Consider the following 14,813-nt stretch of genomic DNA (forward strand, 5'->3'; position numbering starts at 1 on the left):
GACTTCTGGTGGCAAAGAAGTTCTCTACTAAATTTCACATGGGTTCAAGTTTAATGAACTTGGACGTGCATATTATCAGCGTTGTGGAAGGTGCTTCGTTACATCCAACCACACCTTCTTCACCAGTGGAATTTTGCTAAGCAAAGGTAAATATGACTGAGCCTTCAGGAATTCTTTGCCCATTTTATCACCTGCCAGGAAAAAGTTGTACATGTGATTGCTTAGAAAAGTAACACCAGTTCTCCTCAACAAGCTGCACAATTTAAGATATCATTTGAGATATCAGTACCTTAACAAGCAGCACTAATATAATTTAAAGCCTTCCAAGAGCAAAGTCATGTCCAAGCAGAATGCCTTCAGGCAACAGGAAATGAGGTCAGAAGCAGTGCCATGTGACAAAAGGACAGAGGAAGGACTGGTCCTCTAGCAAGGCTTTGTGCTTATATGGGACAATGAGTCCAGCTGGAGCACAGAGGCCCCTTGCAAAGACTAAACCCACTTTAAGCAATGTTTACAGGCTTAGGACATATATAAATTGAAGAAAATGATGTTTTATTCAAGGTTAAACTTTAAGACCAACAGCTTTTCCATTAATTTTTGCAGGAGTTTGCCAACTGTGCTTGAAGGAGCAGGTGGTACAGCAACCATGTTTCGATGTGGTCCGTCCCACCGGTCTTGAGTACTGTAGTTTGGTTTATTCCAGAAGGTCAATAGTCGAGCCACTTCCATATAGCATAAGGTCACACATCATCAAGGCTGAATCATCAAGCATCTAAGCGTCCATTGATTTAACTCTCAAATGTCCCTACATCCTTCAACACCACACTGGGATTCCTCATATTCCATTTAAAGGGTCAGCCAACCCAATATCCTTTCTTCACTAATGTAACCCTTCTGGATTGGCCTTCATCCTCCTCTTGCCCATAAAGAGATTATTGTGTTTCACTGCTGGATTGCTTACTCAGGTCTGATTTGATAGGGGAGCCAACACAATGGCAGCATCTCATTCAAATATACAATCCACAAAGACACTTCGTGCTCAGTTACTGTCAAGAGATAATAACGTTAACTACCTAACTGAGTAAAATAAGCAGTAACAATATAACATTCTCCCCTCTAAATTAAACTTTAAAACTTTCGACCAGAAATTTGTTCCATGTATTATGGATTATAATAACAGAAATTACTTACATCCTTCCATGTTGAACAATTTTTAAACAGGAAGGCATTCTACAGACACAAATGAGTTGAAAGGGTAGCAACTGCTCATACCTGAAGCAGGGCACTCCTGGTCTTTGGAGAAATCAATGCCGGCTCCGATGAGAGTCATAATCTTCTCAATCTGTAAGAGAAAAACAAACACCGTGGAACAACCACTTTAAGACACTATCCAAATACAACATAAGCAATTTAAAAAAGCAGCTCATAATTCATGTCACAACGATTGTTCCGATGGAATTCAGATTACTTTCATCTAAACACCATCTATGACTCCAAGATTATAAGAATCATGCAGGTCCTAAATAATCGATGACCAAATGTTTGGACGGTGCAGTAATTAGTTACATCAGCTATTACCAATTCAGTCACTGGTGCACTGGTGGCACACAACCTAGACCCCTAGTTACCCATGCAAAAACTGGCAGACAAACCAACCTGCATAAAGAATCATTTGCCCATTATCCCAAAATCCCAACAAAGCCTGAGACAAACTCCTAAAACATGCAAGAGAACAAAAAAACAATGTACATCATCTTTTCATGCCTTCACCTTCATCAATCACTAGTCCAACTTGCTAAATGTCATACTTGAAGGACAGCACATTTTGAAGAGGTATAAGGTTAAAGCTAGGAGTTCTGACTTTAGTTGTTCAGATCTGTTTAGTTAATGCGTTTATATCAAAATAATTTTTGCCAAGTAGGACTTGATAATGAATCAATATCATCTGTTGGTTCAGGAACAATTTTCCTATCAATCAATCATGGCTCTAACCACATCAATAACTCTAAACCTACCATACTCTTAAAATCAGTGAGGTTGGAAAATCTAAGAATGTTGACCCTAAATTAATTTACCATCCTTTTTGGCTCAGGAACAAGCCTTCCTTTCAACTAATCAGAAATTAGGGTTAAGTTTAGAGTTAATATTAGGCATAGAAGCTTACACACCATTCTTATACTGTAAATCCATAATTTATCTCTAATGTTAGGGTTATGGTTAGGCATAGGGTTATGGTTATGACTGTTTATTTAATGTTGTTTGATTGTTTAGATAAAAGTCATACTAAATTAGTATTAAAGCAAACCAAGTATATAGCAATTGAAAAAAAAAAAAATAAGATCAGTTAAGTTTTCCTTTTAAAATTTTTCGTTTTTCAATTTAAAAATTGTTTTTCAATTAATATTAAGAGATCTGAGCATTTTTTAACAACCACCTTTCAGTCAGATAGCATGAGGGTAAGTCGTTACTTGGTACTACCAGTACTGTAAAAGAATAGGATCATTACATCTTTTTTTTTTTTTTCCCCCATATAGCCTTGGTACCAAAGTACCAGTATTTTTGACATCCATAAGAAGGAACATGTTTCAACTGACAAATCAGCCCAACCACAGCCCAACACCTAAACCAAACCCTTACCCTTAATATAACCCACCCCCTGAAATAAGAAAACGATAGATTAAAAATGTTGTTCAAACCCCTAACCCCAGCCCTAACACTAAAATCTGATTGGTTGACAGGAATTATATTTCAGGAGCAACAAGGATCTTAATCCAGGAACATGTCGTACTTCAGTAAATCAAGTTAACAGATAACGTTATTTTCTCTGCTGTGCATCTTTTTGAGATTTGAGTGACAATATCAGCTTCCCTACTGCTATCATCCCCAACAAGGAATTTAGCATGGTCTAATAACATGCAAGCTACTCTTCTCTTGGATCTCTTTGGCTATAGGTGAGTCAGCATTCTTTGATCATGACGTATACCCTCTTCAGTGACTGACAAAATGATGCAGTAAGAGAAAGGACATTGGCTACATAACTGGAGCATCAGCAAATTAGCATTATCTCGCTTACCATGTCTATACTGTCAGTATTGGAAATCATTAATTCAATGATCAATAATTAATAAAAATAAAAAAAGTCAAGGGTCAATGAGTTCTCTCTGTCCTTAACAGTTCATAATTCTACTGATGTACTAAGGCAGCTCATAATTCTTTGAGTATAGCGGCAAAGTTGCATATTATGAATAAGAAGACAGAGAAAGGGGAAACGAGGCAATTAAAAATGGCGCACACAAATTATTTTAATTAGAGAATAAAGTGTCTTTAAGACTGATGCTAAATTCTGTCAGAAATTCTAGCAAATGCTTTCACAAATTTGAGTTAGTAAAGGAAAAAATTATTCAGCTTAAGTGACAGCAAAGCTGCCAAGCAATGGTTTATCAAAAGTAGCAAGATCAAAGAAAGCAAGACAGATAGACAGAGGAGCTTGAATACTGCCACCACTGCACAGTAAAGCTGGTCCAAGGGGGTCTGCAAGAGGATGCAGTCAAAGGCTTCCAAACTTCTAGTGACAGTCAAATATGTAAAGGAATTGTTCACTGAAAAATATATTTTCTGTCATTATTTACTCACCCTTATGCTGTTCAGAGCTCATATGATTTACATGACTCTTCTATAGAACAGAAAAGGAGATGTTCTGAATAATGTTCATGCAGCAATGAAAAACTAAGAAAGCAAACAATGAGGGGCCAAGCTCCAAAAACGACAAAAAAAACACACCATAAAGCATCTTAAAGTAGTTGATAAAACTCATGCACTATATTCAAAGTCTTCTGAAGCCATACAGTAGCTTTGTGTGAAGAACAAGCACAATTAAATAAAGAACCAAATCAGTTTGATTTTATCTATTGTCAAACTTGGTGCCAAATTTAAATATCCATGTGCAATTGAGATTTGCTATGGCAGAGGGGAAAATGTTCAGTAAATAATAATTTAGTTGTTTGGAAAAGAGCAGCATGAACATTACACACAACATCTCTGTGTTTCATGGAAAAAAGAAAGCCATATGGGTTTGGAACAACATGAGGATGAGTAAATGATTGAATTTTCATTTTTTGGAAAACATAGAAATTACATAAAAGAACCCAGTGGTTCATTCTGCTGAAATTGTAATAACCCCATGTACAGCAGCAAACAGAAGAGGTTGACGGGAAGCCAGAGGTACGTGTGGCGTATCTTACTTTTTGGGTAGGCCGGCGTCTCCATGGAATAGAGAGAGAATGCCTGTGTCTCTGTAGGGAGAAAACCAACTTAGGTTGAATCGCCATTTTGTCTAAAAGGAGAACAACGTTTGGTCTTCGACAATGGCACCTAAGAGGAACGCTTTAAAGGGATAGTTCACTGAAAAAATGAAAATTCTATAATCATTTACTTACCCTCATGTTATTTCAAACATGTATGACTTTCTTTCTTCCTTTGAACACAAAAGGAGAGGTCAGGCAGAATGTTAGTCTCAGTCATTCACTTTCATCACTTTCCACACGATAGAAGTGAATGGCAACTGAAACTAACGTACTGCCTAACGTTTCCTTTTGTGTTCCAAGGAAAAGGTCAAGTCATACAGATTTAGAACAAAATGAGGGTTAGTAAATAATATAATTTTCATTTTTGGGTGAACTAACCCTTTAATACAATGAATTATAACTAAATATAAAAACAGTGAAATCAAGGTAGGGTTGACACCTCAGTGCCCGTGCTTCCTGCAACAAACACTTTGAAAAGGCACCAGTTATTCTGAACATTTGAATGGTTTTCAAAAAAATGAATCGACTGGGATAGAGGGAAGTGGAAATGCTTTGATCATGAAGTTATAGTGCTGCTTTGGCTCCATGTACAACTAGAGAGCATTTTTCATTTAAGGATTAACTGTGAGAAGTCTTTTCATTCCAGACTCATCCAGAATCCATCAGAAGGAAGAAGACTCATCAATTATATCTGACATCCCTCTGTCCCATGGCAGAGCTTTCTCATTCATTCAATATACCTCACATCTATGAGAGCACTCACTGCAGTTTGTACAGCCATTCAAATTCTGTCTTTTGCATATTTTTCACACTGTTATATCCAGACAGACAAAACATACAAAATATAGATGGACAGGCATATAGTTAGATCACTTTTGTTGAGGCAAGAGGGGAAATGTATTGATTTCCGAAGCTAAATGAGACTTTCCCCAGCAGCTCCACTTCAAAACCATGAGTCGTACAACAAAAACAAACTAGCATTATACTACAATGTTCAAAATAACTGCAACCTAAAAAATTTATATAAATATGTTTGACTATTCTTCCATGTTCAGTTTTGCTGACTTTTGTGTTGCCTAGCAAAAAGTTTTGCATTCCCTCACAGTAGAAACTAGGAGTGTAAAGTTTCTCGATAAAAAACAAACAAACAAACAAAAAAAAAGTACGCATTTGCACCGCAGCTCATCTCAAGTCTAACGACGCAACTGGAGAATATGGTTTGGCGAAGAAAGCGTTAAATAGACAGGCACAGTTACACCATACGGCAATGCACATGTATGGCTCTGTATGCAAGGGAAGGCAAACTATTGCGAGAGAAGTACAACTTATTGTGAGAGAATTAAACTACTGCATGGGAACGAAAAACTATTGCAAGGGAACCCAAAAATGTTGCGAGGGAATGTAAACTATTGCAAGAGAATGCAAAACTTTTGCAAGGAAACATAACACTTTGCGAGAGAACGCAAAACGTATTGAGAGGGAATGCAAATTATTGCGAGGGAACACAAAAGTTTGTGTGAGTGAACACAAAACTATTGTGAGAAAACGCAAGACTCGGTACAAACTTGATCTTGTTGTCATATACTGTATATTTCCAGACAAAAAACTAGTCTCTCGTAACTGGGTCATATCAAACATTTATTTACTTACTTTTTTCCTCAGTTCCACTTATGTATGTTGAAGTTTTTTGGGGGTTTTTGTTTTTTACTTTTAAGTTTTCTGGCAGTTACAGTATTTTTTCATAGAACAATGAACTCTTATCCCAAACAATCAAGGAGCATTTGATTTTGCTCAGCCAGATGTTTGACTGTATGATCAGAAGAAATCAGTTATTTAGCAGTAGCCTACATTATATATGGCACAAAAACAATGAGTAATAACATAAAATGTTTATTAAATAAAACTACCTAATTTACAAATTCCAATCGAAAATATAGTAATGAATTGCATTCGTTTAGTAACTAAATAATTTCCTTAAAAAAAAAAAAGCAAAAAAAAAAAGCAAAATGACATGCAAGGAATGAAATGAATGGAGTCGTTTCTGGAACCGGTTCATTGGAATGAACTGCCTAATTGAACCAATTCAACTAGATTCGAGGAGCGTTAACATGAACGATCTTACACCGATTACGGAAAATGTCGACAATGTGTGTGGTTATGTAAACACCTTAAATGGCTTTCCTTTACCGGGGCCATAAACAGTTCAAGCAAGGAATGATCGGCATATGTCAAATTTTGCCCATTACCCTGATTTTGTGTTTGTGTGTAAACACCTTTTCCAGCCTTCTTACCAGCTTATTCAATGTGTGCAAGTGTTGTGCGTTTACGTTTTGAGGGCAGAAGCAGAGAATGATCTCAAATCTCATGGGAATGCAGTTTTCTTGTGTGGTCAGATTTTTTTAATTAGCAGAATTTGGTCGTTGTCAGCATACTGGTGTGTATGTAAATGTGAGTGAAGCCATTTTAACAGAGCTTGTTGGAAAAAGCAGCTTGTTTTTAGAAAAGTTACGATTTTGAAAACAGCTCCCGGGCAGCTATTTTCTATGGATACTAGTGGCATGAATTATAGCGCTATTGTATTTTTCTCTTCTTTTTTTTTTTATCGGTTATATCTTATATATATATATATATATATATATAAAAATACTGACAGGCAATGTCTATATCTAAAAGGTGATGGGCTCTTTTACCTGTAAGGCGGGACTGAATTTTCTACATCCAACATATTGGGCATTCCAATTTCTCCCATTAATTTTAATACAAGTGATCTACATCAGGTTAAAAGGTCTCTGAATGAGCTTACTTGAGCTTCTTCAAGCTTCTCTATCTTCCATTATCTCTCTTTTTCTAAACATATATATATCTCCCTACTGGCAGACTGGTTTAAACTTAGTCTAGAGGAACAGCGTTGCATGCTAATAAGACAAAGCGTGTCATAATCACACACATATTATGCATTGCTCAACTAATGAATCAAACTGAGAAATATTGCATGCAAAGAAAGTAAATGAGTAAATAAATGCTAAATAATTAAGAGATGTTTTCTGCATCAGCAAGAGAGCTTGCATTATATACTGTTTGTGTTTGCTAAACAGCTCAAGAGCCAGTACATTCAAATAATTATGTTTGTGGCACACTAAGCATTATATTTACTACATATCAAAGAAAGGCAGGCTGGAGGGGGTGTTCGGGAAATCTGTTTGGTGACATTATTTTTGCAATCCAATTTGGTGTACAGCTATGTGGAGCTGGATTGTTGTGGTGTAAAGTGCAAGTAAAAGAGTGAACACTTCCTAGAGGTAAACATTCTTTCATTTCCACGAGCCTCTGAAAAGCCCCCCCAGAGTGCCATTATTTACTGTAATAAGAGTTTATTCGTAAAGTTTACTGCAGCCATTGATAGCACTGCTCAACAGTCAACAAGGACCAAAGGTGAAAAACTAGTTAAGGGATTATCGTTTAGTGAAGAGATCAGCAGTTACGTTAATGAAACATTTTGTTTGATCCAAAGTCTGGCACATTAGATTCGACTCATTGACATGCATGAGGAATATGGTGTTTGTGTGTATGGACTATAAAACAATTTTGACACAATCCAATGACCCACTTCAAACCCAAGGGGGTTAACAGGAAATATATTATTGAATACAAAACGCTTATTGCCAAGCCTCTGAGCAAAGCAAACACACACACACACACACACACTTACTTAACTAACTAAATGGGGACATACCACAGTTTTATTTTTTTATATACAGTATATAAAGTATATTTAAATATCTTTTGTCCATTGCAATAAAACCAGTTTGAGACTTTCATAAAAAGTAGGGTTAAGGTGTGAATTAAGATTAGTATATCCTAATCCACACCTTAACCCTACTTCCTCTAGAAATATTTTGGCATTTTTAGGTTTATTTCTTGATTTTTTTGTTTGTGTTTATAAAAGTCTCAAACTGCTTTTATTGCAATGAACAAAAGTTATTTAAATATATAACTAAATTCATCCACATATTTATAATGGACAGGGAAAATAAATGGATTGGGTGGGGTGGGGGGGTGCACGGTGCAACACCACATACAGAACATAGAAACAGGATGGCTGTCAGTGTTTGTCACAATGCATTTATAGTTTAAATAGCTTTGTTAACTATAATGGGAGTGATATAGTTTTGTTTTGTGTCAGTTGTTGGTGTTCTTTTGAAGATTAATTTGGTAAACATTTACTTGGTCTCTGACATTAGTGGTACATGGCTCGAGACCAACAGGTTTTAGGGGCCAGTGCGGAGACAAGTTTTCCACCTCGGAACTGCCTTTTCTGTGGTGGAAACTAGGGCTGCACAATTAATCGCAATCACAATAAAAATCGCAATATGAGAATGTGCAATTTCTTATTTATTCTTTTTAACCCTGAATTCTACGATGTTTAATTATTTATTCTTATTGGTGCATATCGTTTGCACACTGACTAGATCAAGCCAATCAGAATTCAGCGCACAAAAAAGGTACCAGTAAGAAAACAGAACAGAAATTGGGAAGGTGAATAAAGAAAAACAAAAAAGGCATAAAACAAATAAAATAAATAACCAACGCTCTCATCTGTCATTTATGCAAAGATAATTTTGTTTATTTTTCCCACCTGAAATGTGTTTTTGAACACTGAAATGCATGTTTTGAATGTAAGGAAAAACGTTCGTGAAAATCGCAATTAAAAATCACAATACCTTTCTAAAAATAATGATATGACTTTTTTTTGTCCATATTGCACAGCTCTAGTGAAAACGCACACAACAGTTCCAGACCTGTGGACAAGGGGCCACACACACACACACACAACCTTGAGCCGCAGGCCATTCTCATTCAACATGAAAATTGTATTGAAAACGCAATTCAGATTCTCATCAGCAGGACAGCAGGCAGCATTAATGCACCTCAGTGGATGAGATAAATTCAAACCTGAGAGTGCAGCCTGTGATCCCTGCGGATATAAAACACACACAACACACACTCAAAATAAAACAACATTATTAATTCTCAGGGCCCGTAGTCAGTTAGATAATTCAAAGACGGTAAGAAAGAAATTACTGGTAACCAATATAGTCAAAACATTGAATAAAATAAGTTTTTAAAATGAATCAAAACCATATCAAACACTAGTAAAAAAAAAATATAGAATTATAATAATAATAATAGTAATAATAATAATGGCTTAACAAATTGTTTTTAAAAGTACAAATATATTTACAAAATGAATATTCCTAAATACAATTACTAAAAGTCTATTGTTCTTTTTCAAAACATGTGATATTGGTCTTTTTTTTTTTCTTTCTTTTTTAAGGTTAAACAGTTTATTTACTGTTTACTGCATTTTGTATGCTAATCATTTAAACATGCTATACTGGTCTTGTTGATTTTAAAAAGTAAAAAAAAAAAAAAAAAAAAAAAAAAAGTGTTCAGGCTCAACAATTGGAAAATCTAACAGTCAAAACATAAAATCTTTCCTAAAATGTCCCAAAGCTGTTTCAAGTCTGGAGTAAACTCTGTTTCAGAAAGACAGCAGGTGGCATTAATATTCCTCTGTAGAGAAGATAGATCCAAACCTGAGAGAGAGCAGCATGCAATCCCCACAGACACAAAACACACACACACACACACACAATACACACACAAAACAACGATATTGATTCTGAGGGCCTGTAGTTAGTTTCTTGGGATAATACAGAAAGAGAGAGAGAATGATTGTGAGGAGTCGCGAGGGCCTCTTCATGGTAAACAGCTCAAACAATAGCAGAGTCAAGGCCACGGCGGAGTCACAGGTCGACAGCTGAAGTATAGATGAGCCACAGGGTGCGTAGAGGGAGGATTGTGTGTTTGTAGTATGGCACAGCAGCAATCTATTCAGAAGTGGGCCACAAAGACCCTAGGCAGCTGGTAAGGGCAAACAAAAGAGCAAAAGGACCAAGACCGTGTGGCAAGAACTCCTCACAAAAGAGCCAGGCTGGCACAAATTCGACCATCCCAGACTCAGACCCACTCCTGCCCAGTCAGGTGCCAAGAGACCCTGAGCGAGCAGAGCGATTCACAAGCGCAGATCAGACCAGAAAAGCCTCTGTCTATCAACAAATGTTATCAAAATCATCAGCAAATCAATCAGCAAACTTTGGAAATATTTTGGCATAACATTTATGAAAGTCTATTTGCTAATGCTAATGGTCAAATTATGCCATATCAGTTTCATAGTTTTGAAAATGTTTAAGGAAATACATTAAAATTGTAGCCAAAACTGTTCTGGCACAATAAGCCGAAAGTCTTACAAAAGTCTATTTCATATTATAAACGTGGATGTAAACTTTTAAGCAAACACTGGCAAAAAAAAGTGTTGTGCCAGGATATGTTATTCTTGAAAGTCTATTGTGTATGCTAATCATCAAAGAATGCGACATCAGAATTACAACTTTTAAAATGTTTAGGGAAATGTAAGAGAATCAAAGAAAAAACTGGAGGGAAAATTACTCTGAAAATCTTCTTTACCAAAGTCTATTTCATATATGCTAAATTTGCAAATCGTTAAAAAAATGCAACGCTGGCCTCAAAGTTTTGAATATTTTAGGGAAATAAAATTGTACCAAACACTGGTGAAAACATATTCTGAAAATATTTTAAAAAGTCTATTTCAAATGCTTATCATTTAAAAATGCAACATTGGCCTTACAGATTTTAAGTTTAGGGAAATAAATAAAAATTGTAGCAAACACTGACGAAAAGTATTTTGGCATTCCAAACAGAAAATTTAATTTTAACTGTTAAAACATGCCATATTGTTCTTATACTGTAGTTTTGAAATTGTTCTGGAAAAAACAAATTGTAGCAAACACAGGCAAGATAGTGTTATGCAGTTACAAACAGGAAATCTTATGCAAGTATTGTTTATCATAATTGTCAAATTATGGATATCGGTCTTTCGTTTTTTAAATATTAAGGGAAATAAATAAAAATCAACGCAAACACTTCGGAAAAAGTATTTTGAAAATCGTATTCATGAAAGTCTATTTCATATGCTAATCGTTAAAACATGCAGCACTGGTCTTATAGTTTTAAAAAAGGTTAGGAAAAATTCAATCAAAATTGTAGCAAACTACTGAAAAGTGTTGTGGCATAAAGGAAAAATCTTATTTATGAATGCTAAACCAAAGAATGTGTTATTGGTCTCAGTTTTTGTTAATATTTAAGAAAAATGAAAGAAAATCAAAGCAAACATGCAAAAAAAATATTCTGGCACAACAAGAGGAAAATCTAATTTACAAAAGTTTATTTCATATGATAATTATTAAAAAATGCTATATTGGTCTAATAGTTTTTAGAAAGGGAAATAAGTCAACAGTAAATACTGACAAAAAGTGTTCTGGCACAAACGATGGAAAAAAAACATTTACAAAAGTCTATTTTGTTTGCACAACATGAAAACATGCAATAATTATTTTACAGCTTAATTTGCATACATTTTAGGGAAATAAACCAAAATTGTAGCAAAAACTAGCACAAAAAGTGTTCTGGGATTACAGATGGAAAATCATGTACAAAAACAGCGTCAAAATAGTCAAAGAACAATAAATTGTTCTTATAGTTTTTAAATGTTTAGGAAAATAAAAATTGTGGCAAACTTTTATTTACAAAAGTTTATTTCGTATGCTAATCATTGTGATACAGTGGTCAGTGGTCTTGCAGATCTCAAGTTTCGGGAAATAAATTAAATCATAGCCAACACTGCCCAAAAGTGTTCTGGTCCAAAAAATTAACTAAAATAAACAAATCTTTGCGAAACACTGCTGTATCTCCTTAAAATATTATATTCCTTAAAATATTGTGTTCAGCACAATACAAACTACTGTATATTTTATATATACTATTTTTTTACTGAATACTGTGTATTCTATATTGTGTTGTGTGTAATATGTGTATATTAGTTATGTAAATTGTGTTGTGTAAATCTGATGTTTATTGTAAATTGGTATATGTCTCATCACTGTCATGACTGCTATGTTGCTCGGAACCGCACCCAAGACTTTCACCCACTTGCGTATATGGTTGAGTGACAATAAAGGGATTTGATTTGAAATATGCAACACTGGCTTTTAGTTTTTCAAAAACAAAATAAAATAAAAGTTGTTTCTAAAGTTCAATTATAGCTTTTAAAAACAGTAAACAAACTAAACAAACTAGCCTACTGAAGTAAACAAACATAATAGTAATTTTAAAGCTCTCCAAAGAGCCCCAAATCCTGATCGACTACAGTGAACTTTTAAAAATGCAGAAACAAAATGAAATAAGGTGACTTTACCCCTTACCTACAACTACAACAAAAGTAATAGTGTGTACAGACAAATCCAGATTAAACAGACATGCTGTTAATCGGCCATTTCAATGCTCTCTCTCCATCTCCTTACGGTCTTAAACTTGTATCTGAGATTAATGACAAAACACCACTGTTAAATTCCTTGTATATGGCAACAACTTTAAAAACCAATGTCATCATGTGAGCAGAGCAGCTGACAGGTAGAAAATAATGACACTCATGAACGCTGGTCTGGTGGCAGTCATCGGGCCCGAATGAAACACTGTACGGATGAATGAATAGATGGACGGATGTGAACAGAGGAGACGGGATTCATTTAAGTATCTCGGGTTAAGTATTCTGTTCAGAGTCAGACCTCCCCTTTCTAAATGTGCTGCTCCAAACAGAGCGCTTCCAACATTGTCACGTTCGGTCTAATCCTGACACGGGCCTATATTTGCATGAGCTGCCTTTATCTCCCAGCCCCCTGCCATACACATGCACACACACACACCGAGACCCTCATGCAAGTCAAATCCTCCTTTGTATGAAAAATTCGACTTCGTAAGAGAATGGGAAGACACACACACAGGGTGAAAGTGATGGGTGTTGTGTTCTTGCAACCACACGCTGTCACTCAAAGCAGCGAAGTGTCCCGGACCAGCCAGCTGAGACCACTGGGGGAGGACTGAGAGAGAGAGAGACATAGAGAGAGCGACAGAGAGAGAGACTCACAGAAAACAGACAACAGTAGATGATGGTAGACTGGTGTTTGGATGTTAGGGACTTCAGAACAGACTGTCCACACAAAAGGACAACATATGAAAGCTAGATTTTCACCTTTTTGAAGAAAATGTGAGTGGTGCTTGTGGTGGCATGCAAGTCACCACCACAATTTTGGAGTTGGCCTGACATCTTTAGTAGTGCTTGCTAAGCCACTGCCATTTTGTTCTGAGTAGTCTGTACAATATTGCTAGGGTGTTATGGGTGGTTGTTAGGGTGTTGCTGACTATTTGTTTATCAAAACTGTAAAATATTATTGTGAATAATTTGTATTTATCATGTATACTGTATCCTACCTCCGAGACCTCAATAACAGCATGTCAGTGCAAAGATCCCCACAACTGTTTAAAACAAAGTGATGCCTGTGATTAGGGGTTTGGTCAAATCCCAAACCCAAAGCATGGGCACTAGTAGTAGTGATGCTTAATGATGCAGATACCACTAATGAATCAATTGAATTGCTAGTCAGGTGAATTCAATGCACTAAAGGCTGATTCACACTTCTGCGTTGAACCTAAGCATAGGCTACGTATTACGGCCTCAACAGCTGTGACTAGTCCACTTTGTAAAAAATAAAAATAAAAATATCTGAGGTAGTGTCACATTTTCTCCAAAATTATTTGAAGACCTATGCATAATATCACAGTGTATTGGGGCTTGTTTAAATAAGGAGCATCTGGTGTTTTTATATTTTGTTTATGTTCCATAAACTTACAAGTGAAAATGCAACAAAAATACACATCTGTTTACAACTTAACTGTGTGGGGCTCGATATACACTCACTAAGCACTTTATTAGGAACACTATGGTCCTAATAAAGTGCCCACCGTGGTCTTTTACTGTTGTAGCCCATCAAGGTTCGACATGTTGTGCATTCTGAGATGATATTCTTCTCACCACAATTGTACAGAGCGGTTACCGAGTTACCGTAGACATTGTCAGTTCGAACCAGTCTGGCAATTCTCCGTTGACCTCTCTCATCAACTAGGCATTTCTGTACGCAGAACTGCTGCTCACTGGATGTTTTTTATTTTTGGTACAATTCAGAGTAAATTCTAGAGACTGTTGTGTGTGAAAATCCCAGGAGATCAGCAGTTACACAAATACTCAAACCAGCCTATCTGGCACCACCATTCATGTCACGCTCCATATCACGGAGATCACATTTGTTCCAATTCTGATGGTTGATGTGAACTTTACCTGAAGCTCCTGACCCGTATCTACCTGATTTTATGCATTGAACTGCTGCCACACAATTAGCTGATTAGATACTTGCATGAATAAGTTGGTGTTGATGTGTTCCTAATAAAGTACTTGTTGGGTGTATATTTACATATCTAATTTAATATCCACAAATTACATCACTTTTGATTATTTATGAAATATATAGCTATTTC

General features: G+C 35.9%; 1 protein-coding gene across 6 annotated transcripts in view; it reads right to left on the reverse strand.

Moving 5' to 3' along the window:
• LOC127418878 (ankyrin repeat and SAM domain-containing protein 1A) overlaps positions 1-14,813 on the reverse strand; it is a 171,063-nt gene that overhangs the window by 41,285 nt on the left and 114,965 nt on the right. For 4 of the 6 annotated variants that reach the window (XM_051659750.1, XM_051659752.1, XM_051659749.1 and 1 more), the window contains 2 exons: positions 4,242-4,292; positions 1,273-1,342 (listed from right to left, as the gene is read on the reverse strand). In XM_051659750.1, the coding sequence (XP_051515710.1) occupies positions 1,273-1,342; positions 4,242-4,292 (121 nt within the window). The remainder of the gene's footprint in view (positions 1-1,272; positions 1,343-4,241; positions 4,293-14,813) is intronic. The other 2 variants (XM_051659751.1, XM_051659753.1) reach the window with 1 other exon arrangement.

Source organism: Myxocyprinus asiaticus, chromosome 28, assembly GCF_019703515.2.
Source record: "Myxocyprinus asiaticus isolate MX2 ecotype Aquarium Trade chromosome 28, UBuf_Myxa_2, whole genome shotgun sequence".
NCBI lineage: Eukaryota > Metazoa > Chordata > Actinopteri > Cypriniformes > Catostomidae > Myxocyprinus > Myxocyprinus asiaticus.